The sequence below is a fragment of the Hemitrygon akajei genome, chromosome 6 (assembly GCF_048418815.1).
Source record: "Hemitrygon akajei chromosome 6, sHemAka1.3, whole genome shotgun sequence".
Lineage (NCBI taxonomy): Eukaryota > Metazoa > Chordata > Chondrichthyes > Myliobatiformes > Dasyatidae > Hemitrygon > Hemitrygon akajei.
In genome coordinates this window covers 20769457-20786700 of record NC_133129.1, presented here as the reverse complement: position 1 = coordinate 20786700, position 17244 = coordinate 20769457, and the positions used below count along the sequence as shown (strand labels likewise).

General features: G+C 42.8%; 1 protein-coding gene across 3 annotated transcripts in view; it reads right to left on the bottom strand.

Annotated features, from left to right (window-relative positions):
- Positions 1–17244, bottom strand: part of lifra (LIF receptor subunit alpha a) — a 198688-nt gene that overhangs the window by 86085 nt on the left and 95359 nt on the right. For 2 of the 3 annotated variants that reach the window (XM_073047970.1, XM_073047971.1), the window contains exons 2-3: positions 13896–13949; positions 3007–3129 (exon numbers count right to left, since the gene is read on the bottom strand). In XM_073047970.1, the coding sequence (XP_072904071.1) occupies positions 3007–3129; positions 13896–13908 (136 nt within the window). In that variant the 5' untranslated portion in view covers positions 13909–13949. The remainder of the gene's footprint in view (positions 1–3006; positions 3130–13895; positions 13950–17244) is intronic. The other variant, XM_073047972.1, reaches the window with a different exon arrangement.

Below are 17244 nucleotides of genomic sequence, written 5' to 3'. Positions count from 1 at the left end.
ACCATGCTCAACCTTGTGATTCATGACTGTCTGAAGTCATAACAACATGTCTCCTCAAGCTCTCTACTATCTGTTCTGGCACTCTGGTTCCCATGCCCCCGCAACTCTAGTCTCTTCCCCTGCTTACCCCACCTCTAACTTTAAGAAAAACTGGCTCTGCAGTGATCTTCTGCAGACTCTCAAGTTTAATTGCTTCACGGTTGACAGGTAAGTCTTCAGCTGCCAAGGCCCCGATCACCGGAATTTCAAGCATTAACCTCCCAAATTCTCTCTCCTTTTTTAAACTGCTTACTGAGATTCCCTACTTGCTTGGAGTTTGCAGAAATTAGCATGTCACCAAAGATTCTTGTAAATTTCTATATATGTATGGTGGAGTACATTCTGACGGTTGCATCACAGGAGTCTCCAACAGGATCGCAAGAGGCTGAAGAGAGTTTAGACTCAGTCAAGCCCATCATGGCCACAGCCTTCTCCTTCGTTGACTGGAAAAAAAACAGCACTCCCCTTCATTGAGGGCATCTTCAAGAAGAGGTGCCTCATGGTGACAGCATCCATCAGTGAAGACTCTCACCATCTGGAGTGCACTCGCTTGTCGCAAAAAGGTACGGGAAGCTGAAAACCCACACTCAACAATTCAGGAACAATTTCTTCCTCTGTCATTAGATTTCAAATGGTTTGTGAATTCTGCCCCTTTATTCCTTTTCTTTGCACTTTTAATTTACATAAGAACATAAGAAATAGGAGCAAGAGTAGGCCATTCATCCCGTCGAGCCTGCTCTGCCATTCAATAAGATCATGGCTGATCTGACCATGAACTCATCTCCACCTACCTGCCTTTTCCCCATAACCCTTAATTCCCCTACTATGCAAAACTCTATTCAACCTTGTCTTAAATATATTTACTGATATAGCCTCCATTGATTCATTGGGCAGAGAATTCCACAGAGTTCACACAAATTCTACAAACTTTAGGAATTTGTGGTAATTTTATGGCCTTGCACTATACTGCTATTGCAAATGAACAAATTTCATATCATACAATGAACCTAATTCCGATCAGACTCAAGTCTTTGAACACAATTTTGGTCACATTCTCCAACATAACTAAGTAACTTGTATCAGTTTTTGGTATTAAATGACCTGGGATGGAGGTACTTCACCAAATCATAGAAATCTTTGACATAGAAGTCGATTTATTCATCATTTATTTTCCTCTGTGCCAAAGAAACCATCCCTCTGCTTCAATAGTTTCACCCCATTTCATAAGACATAGGTGTAGACATCAGTGCAGAATTAGGCCATTTGGCCCATCGAGTCTGCTCCGCCATTCAATCATGGCTGGTCCTTTTTCCCCTCCTCAGCCTCACTCCCCAGCCTTCTCCCCGTAACCTTTGATGCCGTGTCCAATCAAGAACCTATCAATCTTCACCTTAAATACACCTAACGACCTGGCCTCCACAGTTGCCTGTGGTAATAAATTCTACATTCACCACCTTCTGACTGAAGAAATGTCTCCGTATCTGTTTTAAATGGATGCTCCACTATCCTGAGGCTGTGCCCTTTTGTTCTGGACTCCCCCACCATGGGAAACATCCTTTCCACATCTACTCTGTCTAGGCATTCAAAAGATTTCAATGAGACACCCCCCCCCCATACTTCTAAATTCCAGTGAGTACAGACTCAGAGCCACCATACGTTCCTCATATGATAACCCTTTCATTCCTGGAATCATCCTTGTGAACCATCTCTAAACCCTCTCCAATGCCAGTACAACTGTTCTTAAATGAGAAGCTCAAAACTGTTCACAATTCTCAAGGTGAGATCTCACCAGTGCCTTATAAAGTCTCAGTATCACATCCCTGTTCTTGTATTTTAATACCCAGTTGAGTAAGTGTTACGTACCCCGTAACTGGGTCACTTACCAGCAAAGATAGAGAGGTCTGTTGAAGTCTGATGGTACTATTTTTAACAGTATTTATTGATAAAAATACACAAAAAATAATATCAATGCAAACATACAGATAATATACGTCGTCAATACTAAATATAAAAGCGCAGGTATAATAATAATCAATAAGAAATAGCTCTATCGTTGTCTAGGGGATAATGTATTGTCCGATGGAAATATAAAAGTCACTCAAGTTCATGCAGGCTGCAGCCTTTGGTTGGAGAAAGACGGATTTTTAGAACTTGCCAGTTTTTCCTTTTTATGATGTCGATCCTTCAAAATGTCATTGGGGGCGGTCTCTTCTTTAGCTAAGCCGTCTTCCGTGGTAAGGCCCCAATCCCGGCAACGGGAAAGGACACACGTGGGCCCTCCACCGGCTGTCACTATTAAACGCTGTCACAGGATTTCTAGCGTTTCTCCAGGTGCGTCTGAAGGGGTTGTTCCCCAGACCTTCTTTTATCCTTACTCACGGGGTCTCAGATGTCAATCAGGTTGGGATGATGCCAACCCCCAACCAGCCCACGTTGCTCATTCCTTGAGGGCTTCGATGAATAGCACAGTGCTCAATACACAATTCCGTCTCCAAGAGACAATGGCCGTTTCCCGTGGCTTTGTATTGCTGAGGGGCCAGGACATTCCAAACCCCTTGTGGATTCTGCGTGTCTTTCTCTCATTTCCTGGGTCTCCTGACCTGAATTAATAGCGATCTTGCGATTCTCAAAAAGGAGGGGGCTACTTTGTACCCTTCGGCCCCTCAGAGTTGGGGCACAGGCATAACAGTAAGTATCTGATTTTCTTGCTGATTTTTCAAGTAGCAGCAAGGGCTGATTCTCCGAACATCCAAATTTCCAATTGGAATGTAATAGTAATGATGGAATCGTTAATTGCACCAAAATGAAAAATTTGCTGCACTCAAGTAAGCTCCACCACCACCAATCATTAAAGAAACATAGCATCACTTAACTGAACAGGACAGAAAAAGAGAAGGATAAACATAACAACTACAAGCCAAATATTCAGTTTTAATAAATGCAAATCAAGAACAGATGTTAACTCACCAATGTTTTGAGCAAAAATAGGATCACATCCAGATAATGAGAGGACCAAAAACGTAAACTGCAAAAACATGCAAAGTTTCATTCTACCAGCCTTGAATTGATCCATTAAAGGGCTCTGCTTCCCTGCAACAAAATCAATGGTTCAAGTTAGATTTAACAGCAGAATTAAACCATAAAGAATTTGTTGACACTTGTGAAGACTTTTATCTTTGTACTAATTGACTGAACCCTGGAAAACAGATCTTGCTGGGCCAGACGCCCTGGACTTAGAAGATACAAACAATGCACAACGCTTGATAACCAAATATTTTGCTAACACTGCAAGATAAATCTCACCACCGACAATGTAATATCTACAAGTTATTATGAAGAACTGTTTCCTGCTAGCAAGATTCCATGCTGTTCTGAACTTGGTGGAATGATTCCAGCACCTTGTACTTCAATAGTTACATGTGAATGCTACAATCTGCAAAAACACCATAGGATATAGGAGCAGAATTAGGCCATTTGGCCCATCGAATCTGCTCCACCATTCCATCATGACTGATTTATTATCCCTCTCAACCTCATTCTCCTGACTTCGCCCCATAACCTTTCACACCCTGACTAATCAAGAACCTATCAACTTCTGCCTTAAATACACCCAGTGATCTAGCCTCCACAGTTGCCTGTGGCAACAAATTCCACAGATTCACCACCCTCTGGCGAAAGAAATTCCTCCTCATCTGCTCTCAAGGAATGTCCCTCTATTATGAGGCTGTGCCCTTGTCCTAGACTTCACCACTATAGGAAACATCCTCTCAACATCCACTCTATATAGGCCTTTCAATATTCATATGGTTTCAATGAGATCGCCTCTCAATCGTCTAAAATCCAGCAAGTACAGACTCAAAGGTATCAAATGCTTTTCACGTTAACCCTTTCAATTCAGGAATCATTCTTGTGAACCTCTTCTGGACCCTCTCCAATGCCAGCACATCTTTTTCTTAGATAAGGGACCAAAACTGCTCATGATAGAGCAACTGCGGTCAGACCAATACCTTATAAAACTTTTGATGCCCTTACTAAACAAGATGCTATCGACCTCCATGTTAAATACACCAAATGACTTCCCCTCCATGGCCGGCTGTGGAGAAGTTAAAACATATTGACTATGGTCATCTCTCAAAAATGGTGATTCAAGCATAAATAAACAATCTGTCCGGATGAAGGGTCTCATCCCAAAATTCCAACAATTTCCCTTCATAAATGCGGCCTAAACCATTATGTTCCTCCATCATCTTGTGTGTTGCTTGACATCGAATAGCTCATGAGATCCAGTCAGGGAAAAGAATCTGGGACCCATCTGCCCTGAAAATGTCAAAAAATAACTTTCTGAGCCAGCTCAAACAGTAAGCCATTTAACTACTGGAAAGCCTCAGCAAAATACAAAATAATCTCTTAGGTTGTTGCTCAGAGTCATAACAAATCAAATATCCCTTAGAATGCAGTGAACATTTTTAAAAAAGTACAAAGGAACAGACCATTTGGTCCATGATGTTTTGCTGAATCAAATCAAATTTCAATGTAGATTAATAAATCTATATCTATACTACATACAACCTTGAGATACCCCTCCTTACAGGCAGCCACAAAAAAAAGAAATCCAATAGAACCCATTAAAAAACACCCAATAAAAAAAGAACAAATCGTAAAACCAATAAAAAGTAAATAACATTCAGAGAGTGAGTTCACAGTCAAGAAGCCAGTCACAGCCGATCCATAAGCCCATTAATTACCAACCACAGCCTCAGTTCAGCGCAAGGATGAGTAAATCTCACCCAGAGAGCTGAACACTGGCCCATCCCCTTACCTCTGGCCCCTGACACTCAGACTTTCTCAATCTGGCCCGGCACATAAATCAGCCGAGCCGGCTCATTCCTCACTCTTGGGCCCAGGCCCTGCCACCTTGACTCTGCCTTGCCTCAGATCCACTGCTTTGACTTTGCTCCAAGTCCATTCCAGCAATAGCTAAACATTGGCTCGTTCCTCGATCTCGGGCCTGGACCCCGCCGCCTTGATTCCACTCGTACATGCTGTGCCACAACTGTCCTGAACTTTTGAGACTTCAGTTCACACTATAAAAATGCCAAGTTGTACAGGAGGTTCAAAAGCTCAACCCCTAAAGGGAAGTCACAGGTTATTGATTGCAGGGATTGTTTTCCCAAAAAAGTGTGATTAATTGAGTAGTTAGTAGTTTTGCTTGCTACCAGTAAGGCATTACTGTGTTTCACCAGTGCCATCTTAAACTGGGAGGTTTAAATCAGTAATCCAATAGCCAAGTAAACTAATCCCTTATGCCTATACAATGTCCATATCTTTTCATTTTCATGGTCACACTCTCAGTTCTAAAATGACAATCTGCATTATCTGGCACAGAGAAAGCATCAATCAAGGGACAATTATAAACATGAGCTTTTACCACACAATGAAGTCATACGTATTTAAATATCATACCGAAAATATGCCACTCACATACCTACACTCAGCGGCCACTTTATTAGGTATCTCCTGTACCTAATAAAGTGCCACTGAATGTATGTTCAGTCTTTTGCTGCGGTAGCCCATCCACTTCAAGGATCGACATGCTGCGCGCTCAGAGATGCTCTTCTACACACCACTGTTGTAATGTGTGGTTAATTGAGTTACTGTCACTTTGCTGACAGCTTTAAGTAGTGTGGCCATTCTCCTCTGACCTCCCTCATGAACAAGGCATTTTTGCCCACAGAACTGCTTTTTTGTTTCCCGTAAACTCTAGAGACGGTTCCACATGAAATTCCCAGGAAATCAGCAGTTTCTACCTATCTGGCACCAACAATCATTCCACGGTCAAAGTCACTCAGTTTACATCTCTTCCCCATTCTGATGTTTGGTCTGGCAACAACTTAACCTCTTGACCATGTCTGCATGCTTTTATGCACTGAGTTGCTGTCAAAAACACAAGTAAGTGGGAGCAGAAATAGGTCACCAGTTTGCTCTCCCCCACTCCCCCAATTCAATGTGCTTGATCTATGCAGGCCTCAACTCCTGTGCCCTCACAACCCTCAACTCAAATCTTTCAAATGTTTACTCTTGATTCCTTAATCTTTCAAATATTTACTTACCTCTACCTTAAATATATCCAATGATCACTGAAAATGATTGCCTATCTCCAGCACCCTCAGTGGCAGAGAATTCTAGAAACTGACAAAGAAATTTTGATTCATCTCAGTTTTTAGTGACAGAATTGCCCTGCATAGAAATGGAGCTTTGGCCCGTCACATTCATCTGACCTTATCGCCCATCCAAACTAATCCCCTTTGCTTAATGTCAGTTAAATGTAGTTGGTTGTATCCAATTACATCTCCTCTCACAACAAGCTCAGGAAATCAATCACACAATGTGGAAAGAACTTTCCCTTCAAATCTTCTTAAAGTTCCTCCCTTCCATTTTAAATCTGTACCTTTTTGCTTTTGATATCCCCAGTGGGAAAAAGATTCTATTTCTGACTCTCAATTTTATACACTTCCATCAACTCAGCCTTCACTCCGGGAAAACAAACTCAGCCAATCCAATTATCTCCCCTTAAAGTGATTAAACTCTGACCTTTGAAGGCAAGCATGACAGTTAGATAGATATTGTGTTGACAAAGGATATTTACTTTCAGGGAACTACGGACTTGTTTCACAACATCCCTCTCATCAACATTTACAGCATATACCTTACAACTGACTGAGAATCACAGAGCAATGCTGCACTGATACAAGTTCTTTGGCCTAACGAGTCCATGCTAACCAGCTAGTCCCAATTTCCTACACTCAGCCCATACATACCTCTCTTAAGCCCAGCCTCTCCATGTACTTCCCAAACTACATCACCTCACACTTGTCAGGATTAAACCCCACTGGCCAACAATCTGCCCAATTTTCCATCTGTTGTATATATGCTTTAATCTTAGTCAAACTTTATCACTATTCACACCAAGTTCAAGATTAATTGCCATGTATACAACTAAATTCAAGTGTCAAGGGGTAAAACACAGTACATACAGTTGCACACAGCACACAGTCACAAAATAATATTAGCACAAATCCCAAGTGGCATGAAGATTGTTATGCTGCAGCCACATTTCTGTAAGAACAAGCATGAAGCAATTCCTCATCTCATGCTGGGTCAAGCTGCAAACAAAGGCAATCCAGCTCATCTCATCCTGGGTGAGTGAAGTATCTGTCTTTCACAGACTTAATAATCATTCACATCCAAGTGATTAATAGTTATCACAAACTAAAAGGGTGCCAGCACCAATCCCTATGGTATACCAACAGCATGTTTCTAGTCAGAAAAGCATCCCGCCATCTCGACACTCTACCTTCAAACACCAAGCCCATTTTAGATCTAATTATGCACCATGCCTTGAATCCCATATAACTCAATCTTCTGGATCAGGCTACCTTGTAAGGTCTTGACAATATATTACTGTATTAAGGGTGAAGGGAGAAAAGTTTAAAGGGAACATTAGGGGGGCTTCTTCATACAGAGTGGTGGGAGTGTGGAATGAGCTGCCAGGTGAAGTGGTAAATGTGGGCTCAGTTTTGACATTTGAGAAAAACTTGGACAGGTACATGGATGAGAGGTGTATGCAGGGATATGGGCCAGGTGCAGGTCAGTGGAACTAGGCAGAAAAATGGTTCAGCACAGCCAAGAAGGGCCAAAAGGCCTGCCTCTGTACTGTAATCTTCTATGGTTCTATAGTACTGAAGTCTATTTAGAGCAATAATTCCCAACCTTCTTTATGCCATGGATTCCTACCATTAACTGAGGGGTCCATGGACCCAGGTTGGGAACCCCTGATTTAGACAATGTTTACAACCCTGTTCTTCCAGGACAAATCAAAAGAGTTCCTTTGGTAACAACACACACAAAATGCTGGTAAAACAAAGCAGGCCAGGCAGCATCTATAAGGAGAAGTACTGTCGACGTTTCAGGCCAAGACCCTTCGTCAGGACTAACTGAAAGGAAAGATAGTAAGAGATTTGAAAGTAGGGGTAGGAGGGGGAAATGCAAAATGATAGAAGACCAGAGGGGGTGGGATGAAGCTAAGAGCTGGAAAAGTGATTGGCGAAAGTGATACAAAGCTGGAGAAGGGAAAGGATCATGGGACGGGAGGCCTCGGGAGAAAGAAAGGGGGGGGAGCACCAGAGGGAGATGGAGATCAGGCAAACAACTAAATATGTCAGGGATGGGGTAAGAAGGGGAGAAGGGGCATTAACGGAAGTTAGAGAAGTCAATGTTCATGCCATCAGGTTGGAGGCTACCCGGCCAGTATATAAGGTGTTGTTCCTCCAACCTGAGTTTGGATTCATTCTGACAGTAGAGGAGGCCATGGATAGACATATCAATAGACAATAGGTGCAGAGGTAGACCATTCGGCCCTTCGAGCCTGCACCGCCATTTTGAGATCATGGCTGATCAATTCCTATCAATACCCGGTTCCTGCCTTGTCCCCATATCCCTTGATTCCCCTATCCATAAGATACCTATCTAGCTCCTTCTTGAAAGCATCCAGAGAATTGGCCTCCACTACCTTCCGAGGCAGTGCATTCCAGACCCCCACAACTCTCTGGGAGAAGAAGTTTTTCCTTAACTCTGTCCTAAATGACCTACCCCTTATTCTCAAACCATGACCTCTGGTACTGGACTCTCCCAGCATCTGGAACATATTTCCTGCCTCTATCTTGTCCAATCCCTTAATAATCTTATATGTTTCAATCAGATCCCCTCTCAATCTCCTTAATTCCAACGTGTACAAGCCCAGTCTCTCTAACCTCTCTGCGTAAGACAGTCCAGACATCCCAGGAATTAACCTCGTGAATCTACGCTGCACTTCCTCTACAGCCAGGATGTCCTTCCTTAACCCTGGAGACCAAAACTGTACACAATACTCCAGGTGTGGTCTCACCAGGGCTCTGTACAAATGCAAGAGGATTTCCTTGCTCTTGTACTCAATTCCCTTTGTAATAAAGGCCAACATTCCATTAGCCTTCTTCACTGCCTGCTGCACTTGCTCATTCACCTTCAGTAACTGATGAACAAGGACTCTGAGATCTCTTTGTATTACTCCCTTACCCAACTCTATACCGTTCAGATAATAATCTGCCTTCCTGTTCTTACTCCCAAAGTGGATAACCTCACACTTATTCACATTAAACACCATCTGCCAAGTATCTGCCCACTCACCCAGCCTATCCAAGTCACCCTGAATTCTCCTAACATCCTCATCACATGTCACACTGCCACCCAGCTTAGTATCATCAGCAAATTTGCTGATGTTATTTTCTATGCCTTCATCCAAATCGTTAACGTAAATGGTAAACAGCTGTGGTCCCAATACCGAGCCCTGTGGCACCCCACTAGTCACCACCTGCCATTCCGAGAAACACCTATTCACCGCTACCCTTTGCTTTCAATCTGCCAACCAGTTTTCTATCCATGTCAATGCCTTCCCCCCGATGCCCTGAGCTTTGATTTTACCCACCAATCTTCTATGTGGGACCATCAAATGCCTTCTGAAAATCGAGGTACACTACATCCACTGGATCTCCCCCATCTAACTTCCTGGTTACATCCTCGATAAACTCCAACAGATTAGTCAAGCATGATTTACCCTTGGTAAATCCATGCTGGCTCGGCCCAATCCTATCACTGCTATCTAGATATGCCACTATTTCATCCTTAATAATGGACTCTAGCATCTTTCCCACCACCGATGTCAGGCTGACAGGTCGATAGTTCTCTGTTTTCTCCCTCCCTCCTTTCTTAAAAAGTGGGATAACATTAGCCATTCTCCAATCCTCAGGAACTGATCCTGAATCTAAGGAACATTGGAAAATGATTACCAATACATCCGCAATTTCCAGGGCCACCTCCTTTAGTACCCTAGGATGCAGACCATCTGGACCTGGGGATTTGTCAGCCTTCAGTCCCATCAGTCTTCTCATCACTGTTTCCTTCCGAATGTCAGTCTGTTTCATTACCCTATGTCCTTGGCCCATCCATACATCTGGGAGATTGCTTGTGTCTTCCTTAGTGAAAACAGATCTAAAGTACTCATTAAATTCTTCTGCCATTTCTCTGTTTCCCATAACAATTTCACCCAATTCATTCTTCAAGGGCCCAACATTGTTCTTAACTATCTTCTTTCTCTTCACATACCTAAATATTCCCATATCAGAATGGGAATGGGATGTGGAATTAAAATGCGTGGCCACTGGGAGATCCTGCTTTCTCTGGCGGACCGAGCGTAGGTATTCAGCGAAACGGTCTTCCACTCTGCGTTGGGTCTCACCAATATATAAAAGGCCACACTGGGAGCACCGGACGCAGTATACCACACCAGCCGACTCATAGGTGAAGTGTCGCTTCACCTGGAAGGACTGTCTGGGGCCCTGAATGGTGGTGAGGGAGGAAGTGTAAGGACAGGTGTAGCACTTGTTAAGCTTACAAGGATAAGTGCCAGGAGGGAGATTGGTGGGAAGGGATGGGGGGGACAAGTGGACAAGGGAGTCGCGTAGGGAGAGATCCCTGCGGAAAGCAGAGGGGGGGGGGAGGGAAAGATGTGCTTGGTAGTGAGATCCCGTTGGAGGTGGCGGAAGTTACGGAGAATTATACGTTGGACCTGGAGGCTGGTGGGGTGGTAGGCGAGGACAAGGGGCTTAAACAAAGGGGCTTCCCTTCTTCCACCATCAACTCTGCTCTCAAACGCATCTCTCCCATTTCCCGCACATCTGCCCTCACCCCACTCGGGATAGGGTTCCCCTTGTCCTCACCTACCAGTGCAGATCAATGGGAGTAGGTATGGACTAGGTGGGCTGAAGAACCTATTTCTGTGCTGTACTTCTCTATGACTTTTTGTATTTGCCTTGTTTTTTTAAAAGCTTCCCAATCCAATTTTTGGTCTATTATATGCCTTCTTTTTGGCTTTTTTGTTGGCTTTGACTTCCCTTGTCAACAGTTGCATCATCCTGCTTTTAAGATACTAGTTCTTTGGGATATATCTATCCTGTGTCTTCTGAATTGCTCCCAGAAATTCTAGCCATGCTGCTCTGCCGTCATCCCTGCTAGTGTCCCCTTCCAATCACCATTGGCCAGTTCCTCCCTCATGTCTCTGTACTCCCTTTACTCTACTGTAATACTGACACATCCGACTTTAGCTTCTCCTCCTCAAATTTCAGGGTGAATTCAATCATATTATGATCACTCTGTCTTGAGGCTTCCTTTACTTTAAGCTCTCCAATCAATTCCGGTTCACTGCACAATACCCAATCCAGCATTGCTGATCCCCTAGTGGGCTCAATCACAAGCTGCTCTAAAATACCATCTCATAGGTATTCTACCAATTCCCCCTCTTGGGATTCAGCACCAATCCAATTGTCCCGATCTACCTCTATATTGAAAACCCCCATGACTATTGTAACATTGCTGTTTTGAGAAGCCTTTTCTATCTCACATATAATTTGTAGCCCATATCCTGGCTACTGCTCAGAGGATGTATGCAAGTCTCAGCAGGGTCTTTTTACCCTTGCAGTTTCTTAGCTCCACCAATAAGAATTCTACACCTTCTGATCCTATGTCACCTCTAAGGATTTGATTTTATTGTTTACCAACAGAGCCACCCCAATCTGCCTACCTCTCTGTTCTTTCAAATCAATTTGTATCCTTGGATGGATAGCTCCCAACTATGATTTTCTTTCAGCCACATCTCAGTGATGCCCACAACACACCACAATTTCAGTCCTGTATTCATCAATGTTTTCAATTTTACCCCACTTTTACACTGCAACTCATCCCGCTGACTACATGTTGCCCTATCATCAGCGTGTTCTTGCTAGCAGTCTCACTACACACTGTTATGATCCCAGCCCCCTCCTTTGTGAGATTCGCAAGAGCCCTAGTCAAGGGGGGGTCAAATGACCCAAGAGAGAGAGGGAGACATGCTGAAGACCACGTTCCCCAGGGAAGCAGAATAAAGCGACTCTTTGACTATTGTCTCATGAAAACCACGTGTAAAGCCCTCGGGCAAAGTGGGCTGGTCGCTCAACAAGACAAAAGCCTCGGACATAGCCATTGTCTTGGGAGACACCTTTGTGGGATAAGGAATTGGCCTACATGCAAAATCTCAGGGCAATGTGAGATGGGTGATGGGGGAAGGATTGCCTCGCCCCCCTACCCTGATGGACATCTACAACCCTGCCAGTCCAGATAAAAGGTGGGCTGCCGAGGCAGGGCGCCAGACGCACCAAGGAGAGACACAAGGAAGACACGATAGTGCTTCCCGTCGGAGCGGGACGCCATTCTGAAGGAAGCCACGTGCGTTAGACTCTGGATCGGGAGTCTGTGAATGAAATCACGGACAATCGCTTTTAACTAACAACCGGGAAGCCTGCTCTTCTGATTCCACGGCGGTGCTCCGAAGGGACCCGGGCAGGTGAAGCTGTTTAATGACATCTCTCTCTCTCTCTCTTTCTAACAAAAGTGCACCAACGCGACACCACAACCGACGGCGGCTGGTGGAACTGCAGTGACCGCAAAAAGACTTTTAAATATCCAGTAAACAATATATATCTACATTACCCCTAGACAACTGTAGAGCTTATTTCTGATTGATTATTACTATACCTGTGCTTTAGATTGAGTTGTGACGACGTATACGATCTGAATGTTTTGTATTAACCATACGTTTGTGCCCCTTTATAAATAAAAACGTTTGAAAATAGTAGCATCAGGCTTCGGTGGATCCATCTATCTTTGCTGGAAAACCACCCGGTTACTGGGGAACGTAACAACACTACTTCTGTTTGTGAAACAACTACCACATTCTCCGATCCAATCCCTCATCTAAATTAGTTTAAACTCTCCCAAATAGCTCTAGTGAACCTTCCCAAAAGGATATTTGTCCCCCTCAAGTCCAATATTGAGAGCTTCAGTACACCACCAACCCACTAACATCAAACATGAATTGAAGAAACTTTCTGTGGAAGGGCACACTGTGACAGCACAAAGTTACAAAAATATATACACACCCTCAAGATTACTTTGTCCAATAAAAATATAGTTAATTCCATTGATAAATTTCTGTATAGTATTACATCAAGACATAATTTAAAGGTGCGCAATATTATGACGCAACAAAAAATAATCCTGATTCTTACTTTGTAAGAAAATTTGGTGGGGTGAGAAAGCCAGGCCAGAAATTTGAGAGTACTGACTGATCATGGCTTGGTTTTTAAAGTGGCAACTAATGTGAAATTTGTGGCTCTTCAGAGCTCTGTCAAAGATGATCGCAGGAGGGAACATCCCACTTCAAAAATCTATATGCAGATTACTGACATTCACACACCAGGGAACATTTCCTGTAGCACTGAACTTCATTCCCAGCAACTTCAGATATTCTGTATTCCCATTTCCAAACATCACTCACCAATTTCCCAAATTTATGTAGATATCTGTTTTTAAAAAGAGGAAAATACCACATTGCACGTAATGTATTTTATTGACCTCATACAGCACAAAAATGTTCATTAAGACTCTTATGATTACTTCACCATAACCTGCATGGAAGATCAGCTGACAACTCTTAACAACTGATTGCAAAATTTATTCAATTGAACTGAACCAAAGGCAGACTAGAATTGTAAAAAAAAATTCGTTTTCTTTAAGACTGTTTCCAAAAACATGGAATGCTGAAGATCTAATGGCACTGAAGCAGAAAATGTATGCCAAGTTAAAATTTAACTATTTAACAGCTGAATAATCTGATTATGGCATCGAACAGCTTACATTAATATTACCATAATCAGAACACTCTAACTCACCTTTTAATTGCATATTCAAGATTCAAGATTGTTTAATGTCATTCCAGTACACAACTGTAAAGGAAAACAAAATAATTGTTACCCCATATCCAATGCAATACAAAAATAAAAACAATAAGAACACAATAAATATAAATACATAAGATAGTTTACTGTATACAAGTTGATTTTATGTCCATAAATTGAAGCTGGGCACAGGAGTATCTGTACATAAGGTGACTGACAGTTCTTACTGTGTTCTAAGAAACTCTCACAAGCAACACAAAAGACAACAGATACTAGAACTTGGAGCAAATAACAATCTGCTGGAGGATATCTGCCAGTCAAGCGGCGTCCATGGAGGCAAACGGACAGTACTCATTTTGAGAAGACACCATTCACCTGGTCCATTCTGTTGTTCGTTCTCATAAATAACAATGCGATAATGAACTACTAATCAGATACTTTCATGTTGAGTGGATGCATTTAGTCGAGTGAAGTGAAAATAATTTCACTATTCTTTTAGACTGGATAAATTAAGGATCATTTTTGATCATCTCAGAATGCAAATAGTTCAGCATCTCATCTCAATGTCACTTTCTCCTGCTCTGGAATCAGCCCAGAGACCTTTATGTACACGTATCTGGAATCAAAAGAAAACCTGAAATCTTCTGATTGAGAGGCAGGGGCGAGCTTCTCTTAACAATGCTTTCACAAACCAAACTATACTAGAAACTACAGTCCCATAGAAGCGGGGGTGGGGGAGGGAGAATCAAATCAAAAACTACCAAATGTTGAAAGGCTTAAATCAGGGGTTCCCAATCTGGGGTCCAAGGACCCCCAGTTAGTGGTAGGGTGTCCATGGCATAATAAAGGTTGGCCGAGATAGAGTGGATGTGAAGAGGATTGGGGTGGAGGGGGGTCAAGAAACACGGAGTACAGCCTCAAAATAGAGAACCATCCCTTTAGAACAGAGATGAGGAGTAATTTATTTAGCCAGAGGATGGTCAGTCTGTAGAATTGGTGGCTGTGGAGGCCAGGTCACTGGGCCCATTTAAGGAGAAAGTTGATAAGTTCTTAGTTAATCTTGGCATGAAAGGTTATGCGGAGAAAGCAGAAAAATGGCATTGAGAGGAACAGACTCAATCAGTTGATTAGACCAATTCTGCTATATCTTAGGGCATGGTTATAGCAATGTTCTTAACAGGAACACAGAAACCAAGGTAAAGAAAAAGACAAAATATTATAGAATCAAGTAGCACAGGAATCAGTTCATTTACTGTATCTTCAAAGGTCATTCTAATAAACCCATGCCTCTGTTCTTTCACCATAACTCTGATAAAGACTTCCTCTGCAAGTATAGTTCCGAAACTCTTGACATTAAATCATGCCAGGATAAAGCTGATAATGTGATGCATGATGGGGTTTTTTTTTTGAGGATGGGTAGGAAGGAAATAACCCCAGCTTTATAATTTAGGGGAGTTGGAAATATTTGCTTCAGAGAACAAGATGTAAAAAAGCCACTTTTGCAATATAAAATTCAAGATTTTTCTCCCTGAATGGTCTTGCTGAATGTAACAGCACAAGTTTTAAGCACTGCAAATTGATTTACAAAAAAGGTCAGATTTCAAGAGTTATGCTGCCTGGACTAGAAACAATTTCTTAGGAGAAAAGGTCGAGTTAGATAGGATTTTACTCTTTGAAATGGAGGAAGATGAAAGGTGATCTGATAGCGACATACGTGATGATGAGTGGCAGCCAGAGACTTTCTCCCAGAGAGGAAATAGCTAATATGAGGTAGCATAATTTTTAAATGATTGGAGGAAAATATGGGGGGGGATCAGAATAGGTTTTTTTCTTACAGAGAGTGATGGGTGCATGGGATGCCCTGCCAGGGATAGTTGTAAAAGGGCATTTAAGATTTAGGGACATGTATGAAACTCTTAGATAGGTACATGGTAATAGGAAAAAATGGAGGGTTATGTAGGAAGAAAGGGTCAGGTTGATCCTGAAGCAAGTTAAAATGTCAGCATAACATCGTGGACCAAAGGACCCACATTGTGTTGCAATCTTCTATGCTTTTAGTCCTCTTTCACATTATAATTTCATATAATGTCCACAACTATCAGAGGCTGTTTCACCTATTGAGCCAGCATTGCTCTGAGATTTTTTTTATATATACACAAGCCTGGTTGTAGCTCTGCCCATAACAACCCTTACCCGCCTACAATGGGTTAGGAAGGATGGAAAGAAGGAGGGGAATCTCCATTGTTAAGTTTGCTCAAGACAAAAATAGATGCTAATTTGCCACTGCAGTTATCTTTCAGGTCAGCTTGTGTGACTTTTACATTGGTCACAACTGCATAAATCAGATAGGCTCCCATTTCTTATTTTATTTCTTCGAGAGCTAAAAACACGGACATCAGAGTTTTCCTGGTATGATGAATAATTCAAAATGAATCTGCAGTATCCAAGAGACAACTGCCAATTTGTCCGGAATAATGCCTTAATGGATGATAACAAAGAGAGACCTGTTAACACACACTCACTATGCAAGAACTCATTTCTATTGTGCATTGGAAAACATTTCCTTGAGTGGAAACATGGCAAACGCCTAACTTAAAATTCAGCTGTTCATCTGTACACCTGCCAATTCACCTCCCCCCACCCCAAGGCCTCCATTCAGGACCCCAAAAAGTCCTTCCAGGTGAGGTAGCACTCGCTGGGGCCATCTACCGTATCTAGGACTCCCTATGAGACCTCCTCTACATAGATTGGGGGACCGCTTTGTCGAGCACCTCCACTCCATTCTCCAAAAGCGGTATTTCCCCATGGCTAGCCATTTTAATTCCTATCCCCATTCCGATTCTGACATGTCAGTCCATAGCCGCCTCTTCTAGCTACTCTCAGGTTGGAGGAGCAACACTTCATACTCCGTCTAGGTCGTCTCCAAACTGATGGCATGAACACAGATTTCTCCATTGCCAGTAATTATTTTCACCTTCTACCTTCCCTCTTCTTCAATTCCCCATTCCTGTTCCTTACTACTTCTCACCCGCCTAGCACCTCCCCTTGATGCCCCTCCTCCTTCCCTTTCTCTCATGGTCTATTCTCCTCTCCCATCAGATTCCTTCTTCTCCAGCCCCTCATCTTTTCCACCTATCACCTCCCAGCTTCTTAATTCATCCCTGCTGCCCACCCAGCTAACTTCACCAATCACCTTCCAGCTTATCCAGCTTTCCCTCCCCCATCTCTTTTCTTATTCTGACATCTTCCTCCTTCCTTTCCAGTCCTGAAGAAAGGTCTCAGCCCAAAACGTCGACAGTTTATTTCCTCCATAGATGCTGCTTGACCTAGTGAGTTCCTCCAG